Below are 17,721 nucleotides of genomic sequence, written 5' to 3'. Positions count from 1 at the left end.
AGCTTCCGGCCCTGGAAGCCCCACTCATCTCCACTCTCACTGAGTCTTCATCGCTAACCTCGAATAGGGGTTGTTTTGTTACACGGCCTTAACAGAATAGGAAACGGAGGGCGACAGAAACTGTGAAGTGAGGGCCAGGGTCATGCAGCAGCTAAGATGCAGAGGAGAGACTAGATGAACCAGTTATCTCTGACCCCAAAGTTCAAGGTGCGCTTTACTCAGCATCAAGCTGCATTGTCCTCCTAACTGCCCCCCAACCCCACTTACAGATATACACAGGAAGGGAAGGCTGGGACGTATCATAAGGACTTTGAAAGTCAAGCACTATAGTAAACTTTTGCCATTTTGGAAATAAAGGAAAAGCTGTAAATGGCATTTAAGAAGAAAGTCAGGTGGACGTTAAGCCTTGATTCTGTCAAGATGTTTTATTAGGGAGCAGAGGACATGATTAGAGCTTTGAGTTCGGAAGATGCACCAGAGGAAAACAGATCAGAAGTGGCCCCTGAGGTAGTCCAGCAGTGCTCAGTAGGGCCTAAATCAGAGTCATGAAAGTGGGGAAAAAAAGGTACAGATCCAAAAGACATTGGGGTGGGAAAAGGCTTAACGATAGATTGGACTTTCAAAAGTGAGGTTAGTAAACTCCACATAGCACTTTGTACCTCTCCTAAGGTATTTACTGCACTTGATTTCGCCTTCTTTATTAGAGTGATGTTTTGACGGCCTTGTTAGATGTTGAGATTCAGAGTGGTGCTGGTAGCTCAGGCCCCACCCCTGCCTTGGAGAACATGACCTTGTGGGGGAGAATAAAGATGTCTGGGGGCAGTGTCCATCCTGTCAGCTGAATGGAACATAGGTGAGGGCAGAGCTGCTTGCCCAGACAGCATCTGCACATGGGAAAGAACCCCTAAACCAGCCCCTACTTCCTCCTTAGGAAAAGTTTGGAGGGCTCCAGCTAAACTCCAAGGCTGCCTCATACTACTAAATATCCTTCTTGGGCTTACAGTTTGCTGAAACACCTGAGCAGGTAGGTTGAGCTGCTCTAGCAGCCCCACCCAAAGCCAGGCATCAAGATCTGTGCAACTGGCTGTGAGTACCTGCTACCAGATAGTAACACTGAAGGGGCACACCTCGGGGCAGGCAGCATGGCCCTTTTGTGATAGAATACACCATTTTTATACAAGGGTAAACTATCCAGTCATCAGAACACCCACCAAGACAGAAACCCCATGGGACTTGGGAGTGTTTTCTGGGAGTGAACCCAAAGGTAGCCAGATCTGCTTCCAAACCCACACTATGGTCTATCCAGAACATCAGGCCCAATAGGCCCAGATGCCAACCAAGCCCGTCTTCCAGTATATACTGTATATAGATGGACACGGTGAATGAGAGCACCTTGCTGGGAACAGGTGGTTCCCTAGTTCCTCAGGACCCCACTCCATAGACACCAGCATGGAAGAGGGGGCCACTCCTAATTCCTGATACTTTCCATCCTTCACCATTCATACTTGCCGTTATCCTGGGCTCTCCTGGATAAAAAATCATGACCCCACTGTCTCCTAATGTTACCATGTGCTGCTTGTCTCCTTCATCTACTCCCCACTTCCTTCCTTGAAGTCCAACAAAGTATGTTATCAAGCCAGAGTTTGGGGGGGTTGTTTCTTTTTGACCAGGAAAAGGAGTTGCCCCCACTTTGGGAGTACCAATGAACAACAGCCCTAGTGCCTAGAGCCCATGTTTCCAATAGATATTTACCCTTGGAGCCTAAGCGTAGGCTTTCACAAATACACAGAAACAAGTGTGCGTGTGTGTTTGTGTCGGAGGGGCTTATGTGTGTTCTTTAGCCCCTAAGCATTTTTCACGTGGGCTCCAATATTCTTCATGAAGGAGGAAAAGTTGTGCGGGGAAAAGTGGAAAACATGTCAATTCTCCCTAAATTTATCTATAAACTAATTGCTGTTCCAATCAAATCTCCACAGGAATTTTTCATAGAACTTGACAAATTGATTTGAACATCCATATGAAAGAGAATATGTACAAGAAGAGCTAAAACAGTTTTGGAGGAAAAAGGACAATGAATGATGATTCATTATATAAGGTATCAAATCTATAATAATTAATAGGGTGTGGCATTGGCACAGAAATAGACAAGTAAATGAATAAAAGAGAACAGAGAGCTCCCTAGCCAACTCATGTAATAAGATATTAAATAAATAATATGTGTCATTTATAAGTCTGTGGTGAAAGGATGAACTATTCAATAGAACAACTGGTTTTCCATTTGAAAAAAACTAAATTAGATTTCTGCCTCATAGTACATGCCTGCACACAGGCACACAGGCACACAGATACACAGACATTCCAGATAGCTCAAACAACTAAATACGAAAAAATAAAACATACCTATAACCACAATGAGAAGCACGTAGGCGTATATATTTGTGACTCTGGTGTAGAGAAATCCTTTTTAAACAACACACATACACAACACAAAAGCCATGAAGGAATGCTTGATAAATTTGAATCTACATCAGAACATTTCTTAGATGAAAGACACCATCAATAAAGTTAAAAGACAAATGATAAATTGGGGAAAATATTATTTGCTATATATATTATATAAAAATTAATCTCCATATATAATTTCCATAAATCAATAAAAAAGGCAGACAACTCAAAAGATATATAGCAAAGTATATGGTCAGTCAATTCAAAAGGAGAGTTACAAATGGTTAATAGACATTTGGGAAAATTCACAACCTCTAGTAATCAAGGAAAGGCAAATGAAAAGAACCATCAGATACCATCTTTCACCCATTACACTGATAACTAAAAGTTTGATTCTATCAAGTGTTGGCGTGGAGCTGAGCAAAACTGATACTCTCATACACTGCTGGGTGGAGGACAGGCATCACAGGTAGGAATTTGGTAATACCTATTAGTATGTAAAATGCACATCCCCTATTACCCAGCAACTCTACTTCTTCACATCTATCCCAAAAAAGCTCTTGCACGTGTACACAAATGTTTATTGAATGGATTCTTATTGAAATATCAGCTGTCAAAATTTAGAAACAACCTGAGTTCATCAAATGGGTAAGTAGTTAAATAAACTCTTATAAATGTCATACTCTGCAAAACTGTGTAACATTTTAAAAGAGTAAGTTAGGACTTCTGCTTCTGGGAAGATGGAGTAGATAAACTTTTGTCCCCCGATTCCCTCACTAAGTAAAACTAAAAACTAAGTACAACTGAAACTCTTGAACATTATAAATAAAAGAGACACCAGAAGACTCTGAAAGGTGGAGAGAAGGGACACCAGAGAGACCTCAGGACTCGAGGAATGACACGATGGTAAGTTCCCTGGATTTGTTTTGCCTCATGTATCTCAGAGTTGGAGCTTAAAAAGCTTGCAACATGGAAACACCAATGGGTGCAGACAAAAAACAAAAACATAAAAACCTATGTCTCTAACCAAAGGACCAGAAAAGGCGGTATACCAGCCAGATAGAAAATTTTACACACTAACTGCTCTATTACAGCCAAACATCACAGGAAAAGAAAAACGTGGCCCCAACCCTCAACCCCACCTGCAAAGAAAGGGTTGAAAACACAGACTTTCACCCTTGCTGAACTGTAACCAGGGGTAACCTCCATACTGGGGTGATGTTGAAGAAGGCTGAGTGGGGAGCTGGGATGCACCTACTAGACAGAAAATCAGCAAGGATACAGAACTCAACAACACCCTCAACCAACGGTTTCTAATTTAACATTTATAGAACACTCCATTCAACAAAGAAGACTACACATTCTTTTCAAGTGCCCATGGAACAAGCTATGTTATACCATACCCTGTGCCATAAAACAAGCCGTAACAAATTAAGAAAAAAACAATTGAAATAAAATGAAATGTATTTTGTGACTGCAATGGAATCAAACTAGAAATCAATAATAACAGAAAGATAACAGGAAATATCTAAACACTTGAAAACCAAACAGCACACTTCTAAATAATCCATAGGTCAAAGATGAAATCTCAAGAAGAATTTAAAAAAATACATTGAACAGAATAAAAATGAAAATACAACATCGCAAAATTTGTGGGATGCAACTAAAGCAGTGTGTAAATGGAAGTTTATAGAAAAGAGAAAAAGTGTCAAATCAATAATCTATGTTTCTACCTCAAGAAACTAGAAAAAAAGCACAAGATAAAGCCAGAAGAAAGGAAATTAGGAGCAGAAATCAATAAAATTGAAAACAGGAAAACAATTAGAGAAAATCAATGAAACAAAGATCAGCAAAACTGACAAACTCCAGTAAGACCTACAGAGAGAGGAAAAAAGAAGAGAAAACACAAGTTATTAATATCAGGAACGAAATGAATATCACTACAGACCCTTCAGACATCAAAAGGATAATAAAGGAATAAACACTAAGAACAACTCTATACACTTAGAGAATTGTGATGAAACTGACCAATTCCTTGAAAAACACAAATGCCCAAAACTCACTCAGTAGGAAATAGATGATTTGAATAGCCCTATCACTATTAAGAAAATTGAATTCATAATTTTAAAACTCCCGAAAAAGAAATACCCAGGTCCCATGGTTTCACTGGAGAATTCTACCAAATGTTTAAAGAATTAACACCAATTCTACACAATCTCTTCCAGGAAATAGAAGAGGAGAAAATGCTTCCCAAATAATTTTATGAAGCTAGTATTATCTTGATGCCAAAACCAGATGACAGTCGCACACAAAAACGAAAACTACAGACAAATATCCCTCATGAAAATAGAAGTAAAACTCCTCAACACAACATTAGTATTTAGAATTCAGTAAGAATTATACACCATTATCAAGTGGAGTCTATTCCAGAGATGCAAGACAGTTTCAATATCTGAAAATAAGTCAATGCAATCCACCATTTTAATAGACTAAAGAAGAACAATCACACAATTATATCAATCAATGCAGAAAAAGCGCTTAACAAAATCCAACACCCATTATGATAAAAAGAAAAATAAAAACCCTCTCAGAAATAGGAAAAGAAAGGAATTTCCTCAACTTGAAAAAGAGCATCTACAAAACACTTAACAGCTAACACTAAACTTAATGGTGAAAGTTAATGCTTTCCTCCTCAGATTGGGAACAGGGCAAGAATGTCTGCCCTCACCACTCGAATTCAACATAATGCTGGAAGTTCTAGCCAGTACAATCAGGCAAGAAAAGGAAATAAAAGGCATACAGATTGAAAAGGAAGAAATAAAACTGTCCCTATTTGGAAATAATCTGACGGTATATGTAGAAAGCCCCAAGGAACTACAAAACAGTTCCTAGAAGTAATATGTGAGTTTGGCAAGGCTGCAGGATACAAGATATGCATACAGAAATAAATCATATTTCTACATACCAGCAATGAACAAATGGATGCCAAAATTTAAAAATACAATACCATTTACAGTTTCTTAAAATAAAATGTTTAAGTGTAAATATAACAAGACACGTATAGGACTTGTATGCTAAAAACTACAAAATGCTGATGAAAGAATTCAAAGAGACCTAAATAAATTGAGAAATATACTGTGTTCATGGATTAGAAGACTCAACATAGTAAAGATGTCAATTCTCCCCAAATTTATATACAGGTTTGGTGCAATTCCTATCAAAGTTCCCAAAAAATCAACTTAAAATGCATCACAAACTAACCTTATTTTGGTAATCATTTTGAAACATATATATGTGCACCAAATCATGTTGTACACCTTAAACTTACACGATATTATATGTCAATTATATTTCAATAAAGCTGAAAAAGTGCATCACGAACTTAAATGTAAAACTATAAAATTTTTACAGAAAGGAAAATATTCGAAATCTAGAGCTAGGCATACAGGCTAGATTTTATACATGACAATCAAACAATGACATGAACAGATAATTCATTGAAAAGGATATATGGATGGCAAATAAGCACATAAAAAGATGTTCTATCACTTGCTATTAGGGACATGCAAATTAAAACCACAATAAAATATACTACATACCTATTAGAATGGCTAAAATTTTTTAAAAATGACCGCACCAAATGTTGGAGAAGACGCCAAGAAATTGGATCCCTCATACATTGCTGATGGGAATGTAAAATGGTATGGCTATTCTGGAAAACAGTTTGGCAAGTTACTTTAAAAGCTAAACTTGCAAATACCATATGACCCAGCAGTTGTACCCTTGGACATGTATCCCAGAGAAATGAAAACTTCTGTTCACATAAAAACCTGTTACATGATTGTTCATAGCAGCTTTATTTATAATAGCCCCCAACTGGAAATAATCCATATGTCCTTCAACAGGCGAATGGAGAAACTATTTGTGGTACATCCAAGCCATGGAAAACTACTCAGCAATTAAAAAAAACAGACCGTTGATACACACAACAACCTGGATGAATCTCCAGATAATTATATTGACTTAAAACCGAACAATCCCTAAAGGTTACATACTGGATGATTTTATTTACATAACATTATCAAAATGACCTAATTTTAGAAATGGAGAACAGATTAGCGGTTGCCAGGGGTTAAGGAGGAGGTGGGGGGTGGGGAGAAAACTGGGTGTAGCTATGAAAGGGCAACTTGAAGGATCCTTGTGGTGATGAAAATGTTCTGTATCTTGACTGTATCAGTGTTACTATCCTGCTGGTGATATTGTCCTATAGTTTCGCAAGAGGTTGTCATTGAGGAAAACTGGGTGAAGGGTATATGGGATCTATTATTTCTTAAACTGCATGTGAATCTTCAATTACCTCAAAATGAAAAGTTTGATTGAAAAAGAGTGAGTTAGATCCATGTGTCCTGACATGGTAAGGTTTCCAAGATACATTGTTAACTGAAAAAAAGCAAGTTACAGATCAATATATACCGAGTAATACCATTTATTTTTAAATACCCACATACAACCAAACTATGTATACATAGAAAGAGATTAGGAAGAGAGCACTCTTTGCTGATAACAGTGGTTGTTACCTCTGGGGAGCAGACCTGGGGAGGGAAGAGGATTTTAACTGTAGCTAGACTGTTTGATTTTTTTCACAATGAGAATATCTTCATATACCACTTGTATAGTAAAAACATTATCCTGGACACAGCTACAGTATACTAGGAATTCAAACCTGTTTTGCTTGTCCTGATCTGACCTATCCCTGTTTCACCACCACTGTGGCCAGAGGGCCCAGCTCACATCCCCCTGCCCTTGAGCCTCAAGGAAGTGCCTCCTGGGCCCACCTTATTTGGAAACAGGCCCATTAGCACTACTATTGAGGTATGGATGTACCACCTGGAAGGGCCAATGTCCCCATGACTGTGAATCTACCCACTGCTGCTGACTTAAAAATACACAAAGCTCAGCCCATGCTAATCAATGCAACAGCAGTTTCCATAAGGTTCGAGTTGACAAACTGTCATGCAAGTGTCGATGCTGAGGGCACCAAAGGCCTCCCCACCCTCTGACCTGAAATACCGCAGCAGCAGTCGAGCCTCTTTGGAGAAAACTGAGAGCAGCAGGCATGAATAACAATTGAACACCTACCCCCAGCTGTGCCTGGCTGAGAGCAGGCTCACCGTAGGGGGGCCTCTGAGAGTGCTTCATTCATTGATCAGATATTTATTGAGCACCTACTGTATACTATTCTAGGCAGTGATAATAGCAATGAATCAAACAAAGTCCCTGCCCTCATGGCAGATGATAGGCAAGATAAATAAATTATATGTTATGTGGTATTAAGCGCTATACGAAAACATAGCATGAATGGATGTAAGGTGTTGGGTGCTGGGGGCTGAAATTTTAGAAATGGTGGCCAGAGAAGGCTTCACTGAGAAGGTAACATTTCAGTGGAGGGCTGGAGGAAGTGAGGGAGCCAGCTACAAAGCTATGCGGAGGTTGTGCACATTTTCCATTTGCCCCTCCAGATCTTGTCCACCCTTTTCCACCCAGCTTCGTGCCTTGGTAGGCTGACCTGTATAGACTGCATCGACAGGTTCCCTCGCCCTCTGGCTTCGGGTTAGGTTTGACCAATGGGAGGCACCTGCAAGGAGATCAGAAGGAAAGAGAAAGTGAGATATTTTTCATCAGCTCTCGCTGTGCAGGTTCGTCACGGGTTGGCTGCATCCCTCCACCAAAGACCACAATTCCTGTCAGGTGGCCTTCTCCACACGACAACATTTCCCCAGTTCCCATAACCACTCTCTCCCAGGATCCTGACTGATACACTGGGATAAAGCATTCCAGGCAGAAGGAAAAGCAGGCACAAAGCACGAATGTGCCTGGAAAGCTTAAAGAATGATCAGGAGATGAGTGTGGCTGGGATGAGGGAGGTGACGGAAGGATTTGTAGGAGATCATGTCAGGGAGGTAAGGGGGGTGGCAGATTCTGAGGGCCTCGCAGGCTACCCTAAAGACTTTTAATATGAGTGAGATGGGGAACAATTAGAGGATGTTGAGTAAAAGACTGACATAGACTATGTTTTAACAGCATCATTTTAGGAGACTAGTGACAGGCAAGAGAGGATGATGGCTTGGACTAGGTGGTAGCAATGGAGGTGGTGAGACGCGGTCGGATTTGAAATAGATTTTGAAGGTGATGCCGAAAAATCCTGTTCACTAAAATGACCAGAGCGAAAGCCCAAACCCAAGATCAGAGACTTGTCACCTCTTAACACTGAATATCACTGAAAATTCTGTCATTCCACAAGATTTCAGAAGTCCCTGCATGCGGCTCGATAATCCTAATCCATTACCACTTGTGTAGGACACACAACTCTAGGCCAAAGGCCCAGCCCCAAAGGTTCCCAGAGTGTACCTGACTCCAGAACCATTCCATAAAACTATCATCACAGACTTTCTAGCCAACCTACCCCACCCTAAAGCCACAACTCTATGGGGGTTGTGCTGCGTGCCATTTTGCCCCCAATTGGGTCCAGCCTCTGCCTCCACTGGCTCCTCCGTGAGTTGGCCTAACCATGTCACATCAGAATTCTAGGAAACACTGTCCACACCTGCCCTGTTCCTACCTCCTGCCCCCTGCTCACCAGCACTCACAGGCTGGCAGCAGATGGATGGCATCCATCAACCACTGAGCAGATAGGGATGGGTCCCAGATATAGTCAGAACACAGCGTGGGCAACATCTCAAAGGTACCATGATTTTGATAAGGATTTTAAATTTTGCCTGGCAGCCATCAACTAGATCACTGGCAGATCATTGGGAAGAAAGAGAAAATAGAAAAGTCGGCTCCACAGGCTAAAAGCCCCCAGCCTGGAGTATCTTCTGGGAAGAAAAGCACCCTGGCATTTTTTGAGTGCACACTGTTGATGCTCAGGACAAGGCCTATTGCTTCATATTCGTGAACACCCAGCAAAGGCACCCAGCTGCAAACTGGAAAACAGCACATGATTCTGAGGACTCATTCCAGAGCCAGGAAAAACTGATGGTATTTTGTTTATGTTCAGAGAAATCAATCCAGAGATCAGCCCCACAGCCAAAGTCAGCAAGACCAGGGAGAAAATTGCTGCCAGTCGGGGAGGGGATGAACTGCACTGGAATCCTGGATCCAGGACTTTGAAGCTATGTGCCCTTGGGTAAGATTCTTAACCCTCCAAGGACCTCAATTTTCTAACCTGTAAAATAGAGACGATACCTACCTCACAGAGCTGCACTAAGGATCAAAAGAGCTTGTGTGCGTAAAATGTGTCTGGTGTGGCCTCTGGGATACTAGCTGCTCACTACACGTTGTTTTTTTTCTCGTGTCCCCTTATCTTTGGCAAGAGCCAGGCCAGTGGTATGGTGCAACTATGGAGTTCCAGTGGCCCCTGTTGCCCTTAGGAAGATCTCTCTGAGGAATTCGCTGGCTCTTTTATGCCAATGCTCTTTTTTGCTCTTTACTAAATGGGCATCCTGGGCAGCTGGCATTTGATCCCAGCAGGACGTGATTCCATGCACAGCTGGTCACTGAAGGGCATTAATGCCTATTAATTAACCGTACATTCAGCTGACCTGCCTAGGCAGCTGCTTTCATTTCCAGAGTCCCAAATCTTTTCTTATTCCATTCCAGGTTGTTTGAATTTCTATGTATGGAAAGCTGTTGAAGCAGACCGTGGCTCTCTCCTCTCCTCTTTCATCCTCTCAGCCTCTCCTCTCTTCTCCATTCACCTCCCTCTGCCTGCCCACACCTTGGCTCTCCATCTTTTTCCTTCTCTCCCTTAGCTCTTTCACTAACCCTCATCCGAAGACAGTGCTTATGGAGAGAGCAGTTAAAAGTGGCTCAAGTGGATGCATTGTCAGGCTTGGGGGAAACCACTGTACTTTCTCTTTGCCCTGTCCTACCAGCCCATCCCAAGCCCACTTTCCCGTCCCTTCACACTAGGCTGGGTAATGGGATGACAAAGCTTTAAAACATGGCTGTCACCCTCAGGGAACTCTCAATCTAGTGGGAGAGACAGAAGCCCCACAGTGTTATGAAGAGCTGGAGAGGGAGGTACAGAGATGGGAAAGTGTGCTTGCCTCTGAGGGGTGGGGGAAAGCTTTACAAAAGAGCGGAGGCTTGAACTCAGCCTTGAAGCCTGAATTTATTTTTCCAAATGGAGAGAGGGTCAAAGGGTATCCCAGGGGAGGAGGTGGCATCGATGAAAGAAGGACAGTGTGTGTTTGGCGCTCTGTGTGGCCAGATGGTAAGGTCTAGGAGATGAGCACCAACAATCCTTGAAGGAGAATCTGGAGCCAGCTTGCTGGGCAGCGTGACTGAGGGGGTTAGGGTGTGAGGGTGGACCTGGTGAATGTTGAGAAGGGACGTGATGAAAGCCAGGTTTTAAGAAGATAATTCTGGAAGGCAGAGAGACCAGAAGAAAAACGGAGGCCAGCTAGGAGGCTGCTGCAATGGTCGTGGCATGAGCAGAGGCCCTGAACTAGGGTGCTAACCTTGGGAATGGAAACGAAAGGGCAGAGGTGCCCCCAGGGCCTACTCCTCTAGCTTCAGCCTCTGTTCTGAATTCATTCTTCACCTTTTCCCCAATATCTTCTCCCTTGATGATCTTAATGGATGCTGGGTCTCAACCCTAACTCCCACTTCAAAGTGGATTTATCCCAAATCTATATCTTGAGGTTGACTTCTAATGTACACCTGGGATCAAATAGTGGCTGTTTTCTGAACATTCTCAAAATACCATCTCATCATCTCATCATGTTCAAACCTGCCATCAGGGTGCCTGCAGCTCAGCCCTAAGCCAGCCCAAGGAAACTGTGGACCTAGGCTACCTTACAGGCTTCTGGGGCCTAACTCAGCCACTGAAGGATTATTTTACACCTTTCTGGGACAAATTTGATTTCCCAGTTCTAAACCACCAATTCCATGTGGACTTGGAGGACTCAACATGTTCATACCTTGGGGATGGCCTTCCTTCCCTCATGTCCTGTCAAGTCCCTCAGCAGTGGTCCTCAGCCAGGGGTGGGTCCTCCCAGCCCCTGGAAGTATTTGGGAATGTGTAGAGGCATTTCTCACTGTCACAATGACTCCAGGGTGCTAAGTGGGCCAGAAGTCAGGATGTTGAACATCCTGCAATGCACAGGACCATCCCACACTGCAAAGAATCGTCTCACCCCAAGTGCCAATAGTACTCTCACTGAGAAACACTGTGACCACGAGCTCAGTTGAGGGCAGGAATTCTGTCTATTTTGTTCTCTACTGTGTTCAGCAGAGTGCACAGCACATGAGGGTGTGCAATGAGTGTTTGTTAAATTAATAAATTGACTCACCCCTTCATATAAGCAACACCTACTGAGCATTGCCCTGGTGCTGGGGATAGAAAAACAAACAAGACTTGGGCAGTGCCTTTGTCCCTTAGCCAGCCTTAGCTGGGAAGGGTAAAGATGATCCTGAGATGGAGGCTAAAAGTCAAGAACACGTCACCTTCCAGAACTACCACGGGGTCCCTTCCTAGCGAGCAGAACGTACTGCCAGTTAAATGATGAATTGAAATTCATTCAACCAGCACTTGAATAGCACGTGAACTTTTTGAAGTACCTTCTCACACATGATCTTGCTGGAGTTGGCCTGGGAGGAGGGGAGGGTTAGGGCGGGGGCTGGAAGCAGAGTGGAGGCCTGAGAGGTTCCTGCCCAGCTCGGGCTGGAACAGACAGGCCCAATCAGACAGTCTCTTGGGACTGGGGGGCGGGTCTGGTGTAAATGGAAATGTGTGCCACATGGCCTGAATTGCAGAGGCCGGCCTCAGGCTCCCACAGCCCCCAAACACTTCCAGATGGATTTATTTATAACTCCCAAAGCAGAGGCAGCACTCCGTTCCTTTTCCTCACTCTCCTCCCCACTCCTGGAGCAAGGCTTGGCCGCCCCTTTCCACTCCGGAAACCAGCAGGAGATGGGAATGTGCTGTACTGCTCAGCCCAAGTGCATGGTCACTGCCTGTCCCCTAGGTGGCAACAGCAGCTCACTGTGTGGGTTCCGGCTAAGCTGGCCGTACTCCTGCCGCCCCCCCCCCCCCCCCCCCCCCCCCCCCCCCCCGCCTCTGTGGGCTCTCTGCTAAATGGGTGGTGTGAACCGGTCATGTTCACTCTGGTAAGTTTCTATTCCAGACTTGCCTCCAGTTTGTAAAGCCAGTCACACCCATTTCTTCTCATTCTCTGTCTCTGGTAGATTCTGAGCTCCCTCCCCTCCACCTTCTCCCATAGGATACTGCTTCTCACTGTACAGGCTGCCAGAGGCTTTGGACTCAGATGTTTTCCAAATCAGGAAACTGAAGCTCAGAGAGGTTGAGTGACTTGCCCAAGGTCACACAGCATGTTAACTAGCAGAGCCAGACATCTAAAGCCCTAAGCTCTGTCTCTGATGCTAGTGCCTCCTGGACCTCGCGTTTCCTCATGTGTGAAGTGGAACAAATGCGTGGCAGGTGGTCTGGTTGGAAGTGTGGGCTCTGGAACTGCTCTGTATTGAGTGTGTGCTGGTTCTGTCATTTACTGGCTGGATGACCTTCGATGAGTCACTCTTCCTCTCTGTAACTCAATTTCTTTATCTTTGAAAGATTAAAGAGAGAATGGGGGGCTTCCCTGGTGGCGCAGTGGTTGAGAATCTGCCTGCCAATGCAGGGGACACGGGTTCGAGCCCTGGTCTGGGAAGATCCCACATGCCACGGAGCAACTGGGCCCGTGAGCCACAATTACTGAGCCTGCGCGTCTGGAGCCTGTGCTCCGCAACAAGAGAGGCTGCAATAGTGAGAGGCCTGCGCACCACGATGAAGAGTGGCCCCCGCTTGCCACAACTAGAGAAAGCCCTCGCACAGAAACGAAGACCCAACACAGCCACAAATAAAAATTAATTAATTAATTAAAAAAAAGAGAGAATGGACTGAAATGGTTTAGCACAGTGTCTGGCCCATAGTAAGCCCACAATAAATAATAACCAATATGATGCTTATTGCTCAGTTGCATCATTAGAAAGCTCACAGCTCCCATCTCTTAAAATATGGACCAGGCCCCATACAAACATCGCCTCGTGACTCCTCACACTATACAGAAAGAAGTAAACTTGGGTTTGGAGAGATTAATGACTTGCCTAAGGCCACCCTTGTAGGAATAGAGGAGGGGCTTGAACCCGGTTCTAGGTGAGTCCAAGGTTATGGATTCCATGTTTCTTATAGTCCTATAAACTCCTATAGAGTCTGAAGGATAAAAGCCCCCATATGAATCCTTTGCCCTGCCTCTCCCACACGACCCCTGCCCTATCTTGCCTCCTTTAGGACTGGCCCAGGAGCTCTTTCTGTCTGAGCATTTCGGTGGCCCTAAGCAGGGCCTGTGAGCACATCAGACCTAGAGGAACCTGGGGCTGAAGCCTTCCCGCTTCCCTCCTCTCCTAGCCACAGCTGGAACTGGTGGTGGCTGGAGGGGGCAGGGTGGCAAAGAAGGCAGATGAAGCCTCCAGGGTCAAGCCTCTAGATGCACCATATCTGTTTCCTGTACAACCTCTTTGCCCTCAAAGTTACTCAGAACCAAAGTCTGGTGAACCCACCTCTCTGCCTCCATGGGTCCAGACAAATTTTCCTGCAGCTGTTTAGCAACACATGACACCAGATTTCTGCCCCAGCGGGAGTCTACGGTATTCTCACATTCCTTTCTGCTTGCTGCTGCGCAATGAAACATGCATCATTTCTGCATGTTTTCCCATCCCACACCACACATCAGTACCACCAGTGATGGCATGAGGGAATAGCACAACCTCTGTGCACATATGGGCAAGGAAATAAGCAGATGCTTCTCTCAGCTGAACGTGACTCACCAAAGGGGCTCCAAATGCCATGAACAATTAGGTTCAATCTAGCTGTATGTCCCTCAGCTTTTCAGTGAGCTGCCCAGGAAGCTCAGAATTCCTGATAGCCCAAGAATAAGTGCAGAGTTACTTCATAAATGCCCAGCACAGAAAGGACATTTAATAACTGCTTAATCTCTATCCAAACAAAGTAACTCTCAAAGTTTGTGGACAAACATTACCAGAGAGTCCCAGGGGCAGCTCCTCTCTGCTTCCAGCATTGACGTTTAGGAAAGATTCCTCATCAAGCACAGGCATTGGCCCTTGCCCCAGAAACGACCAGATCTCCAGCCCCAGCCCTACTGCATAGGCTCTCTGAGCCTCGGTTTCCTCCTCTGTTGTTCTGAGGCATCTAGCATGAGTCAGGTACATTGATACTTTCTCAACAGACAGTACATTTATCAAGCTTTACCTTGGAGTAAAAGTAAAGTTTTACACATTCTAGAGTCATCTGGAGGATGATTCAGGAAATTCTTTATTCTCTCAATACTTATTGAGCATCTACTAGGTACAGAGATGCATGGGAGAAACAAAATAAATTCAAAATAAAGTTTCTTTCCTCCAAGAGACTCTAATACAGCTGGACATTTAGATAAGTGTGGAATATTTCAGAATTTCTGAATGCCTTGAGGAGCCAGGCAAGTACTATAAATGAGTGAAGGAGGCTGGAGTAATATAATAATAATAATAATAATAGGGAGTGGTGGGAACTGTGGCGAACTGGAGAGCAAGAGCTCCATCTAACAGGGAAGCCATCACCCCAATCCAGCTAACTACTAACCTGTAAGAATGCAGAGCCAGTATTACTAGACTTCTCTGTTTTTCAAAGAAGCCAGAAATCCAGATTGAATGGAAAGATTACTAATTGTGACTTGTTAACAAATAATTTAGAAAAGAAACAAACCACAAGCAGACTAAACCAAACATATCTGTGGGCATTATTCGGCCCACCAGCCACCGGTTTATGACCTGTCCATTATGGTAGATGATACACTGTCAAAATAAGTGTTACTGACAATAAGTTCTGGAGGTGCTCAGAGGAGGACGTGAGTCCCTTGGGTTGGTATAATCTGGAAAACTTTCCTCAAGGTGGTCAGATTCAGACCAGGCCCCAAAGTGTGGGTATGAATCTGATAGGCAGAAGGAAAGGGCACGAGGCTTTTGGCAAGAATAGACGGGGGAACCAAGAAGGTTGTAGTCAGAGCTCAGAGGTAGTGAAGGGGTGCATCTGGCTGTTATGAAGGCTTCTTGGGGGAACGGCAACCTCTGGCCTTTGGTTGGTCTCAGTGGACGAGGTTTCTTGTGACCAGAATCAGGAATCTCAGAGTGGAGGAAACAAGGGAAGATAGGGACCTACTGTTTAGAGGGTCTGATTCTGAAAAGCCAGTCAGAGAGTAATATTAAACACAGACAAGGCCTTTTCTAGAATACAGCAATGTAAAAATCTGTGAGAAGCACAAATAAATAATGCAGGATCCTGGCTGGTGACTAGAAACAGGTCCAGAAGGTGGGAATGGATAAACCACAGTACGATGAGACGTACCATGTAGGAAAGGGGGCTCTGGCCCCATACAAGCACTGGAGAAAGGAAAAAATGAACAGGAGCTTTGAAATAGCCAGCAATCCACAAAAATCCTGGAAACTATTTTAAAAACACTTTAGTAAGAGCCAAGGTAAAATATATGTCCAGGATTAAAAGCCCCAGGGATTAGAAACCATTCTCCCACAGGGCTCTCTGGCAGCTGGGATAGTAATGGAAGGAAAGAAGGCACTTTACCCAAAGTGGAGGGCATGGAGACGTGTGGCATGCAGTCAGGCATGCAGGTGTCAGGAAGAATAATATCGGCCTTCTATCGGATTATGTAACCCCTAAAACAAGAGGCAAGGTGGTTAAGGGTCATAGAAAAAGCATAAGTGTGGTAGGCAAAATTATGGCCCCCCCCAATATGTCCTTGTCCTAAATCACCAGAACCTGTGAATATGTTAGGTTAAATAGCAAAGTTCGGAAATAAGGTTTGCAGATGGAATTAAGGTTGCTAATCAGCTGACCTCAAGATGGGGAGACTCCCTTGCATGTAGTAGGTGGGCATAATGTAATCACAAAGGTCCTTATAAAGTGAAAGAGGGGGGCAGGTGAGGCAGAGTTAGAGAAGGAGATGTGACAACAGAAGCAAGGTCGGAGAGACGGGATATGAGAAAGACTCAACCGGCCGTTACTGGTTTTGAAGATGGAGGAAGGGGACAAAAACCAAGGAATGCAGGCAGTGTCTAGAAGCTGGAAAAGGCAAGTAAACAGATCCTCCCCTAGAAGCGCCAGAGGGAATGCAGCCCTGCCAACACCTTGATTTTAGTCCAATGAGACCCATTTCAGAGGTCTAACCTCCAGAACTGTAAGACAATATATTTCTGTTGCTTTAAGCCACTAAATTTGTGGTAATTTGTTACAGGGGCAATAGGAAACTAATACAACTAGCTTTGAACTCAGATGTAGGGTTTAATCCTGACTCCACTATACAGCAATTACTTGACCTTGGTCCAGTCATTTAACCTCTCTGAGCCCTAATATCCTCATCTCATCCTCAGAAATGATGTCCATAATACTTACACTTCGCAGAGTTGAGGTGAAGAGCAACTGAGATGATGAACATAAAAAAGCTAGCACAGCTTGGCACAGAGAAGGTGCCCGGCAATGTTCTTTTCTTTCCATCAATGCATTTGATGAAATAGTAATTGATACCTAGGATGAATGGTGTTCTGGTAAATGTTTAACCACTGGCTTTTTAAAAAATGCATGCATGTGTATACACATATATATATATATATATATATATATATATATTTACTTATTATGTAAGAAGTGAAACACACAATTTATGAATAACAATGAAATAATACTCTATTGCAAATTCCATATAGCCAATTGATTTTCATACAATGAGTTCATTAATTTTGCTGAACTCTTACATCCATAGCCATCCTACAGCTGAAAAAGAAGAGTGAGTGTAGTTCCTACATGAATGGTGGTTGATACTTTCATTTACGTTAATGAGTAAGAAGAAAGTGAAATGGGGAAGAAGCGTTGGAACTTGACAGATTCATCAGTGATTCAAACAACTCCTTTGCTGAATCAGATAGTAGTTTCCATGTACTGGAAGCATATTTCTTCAATTTTGGGGGTGTTATTCATGAAGATGGACATCATTTTCTGAGGATGAGATGAGGATATCAGGGCTATAAATATGAAACACTTTTAAGTTTAATGTACATTATTTTTTTCTCTTGAAATACAGAATTTTATTTAGAAACTGTTTAAAGTAGCAAAAAACCCTGTCAAGACAGGCCAGGTGGAAAATGGCTTCC

The 17,721-nt window shown here is 43.5% G+C and overlaps 1 protein-coding gene across 1 annotated transcript in view; it reads right to left on the bottom strand.

Annotated features, from left to right (window-relative positions):
• NHSL2 (NHS like 2) overlaps positions 1–17,721 on the bottom strand; it is a 274,480-nt gene that overhangs the window by 142,321 nt on the left and 114,438 nt on the right. The window contains exon 2 of the mRNA XM_029240069.1: positions 8,012–8,080. Within this exon, the coding sequence (XP_029095902.1) occupies positions 8,012–8,080 (69 nt within the window). The remainder of the gene's footprint in view (positions 1–8,011; positions 8,081–17,721) is intronic.

This window comes from Monodon monoceros, unplaced genomic scaffold (genome assembly GCF_005190385.1).
Source record: "Monodon monoceros isolate NGI ecotype Baffin Bay Population unplaced genomic scaffold, NGI_Narwhal_1 Super_Scaffold_22, whole genome shotgun sequence".
In the NCBI taxonomy this organism is placed as follows: domain Eukaryota; kingdom Metazoa; phylum Chordata; class Mammalia; order Artiodactyla; family Monodontidae; genus Monodon; species Monodon monoceros.
The sequence above is the reverse complement of the archived record's forward strand: the minus strand, read 5'-3'. Positions and strand labels throughout refer to the sequence as shown.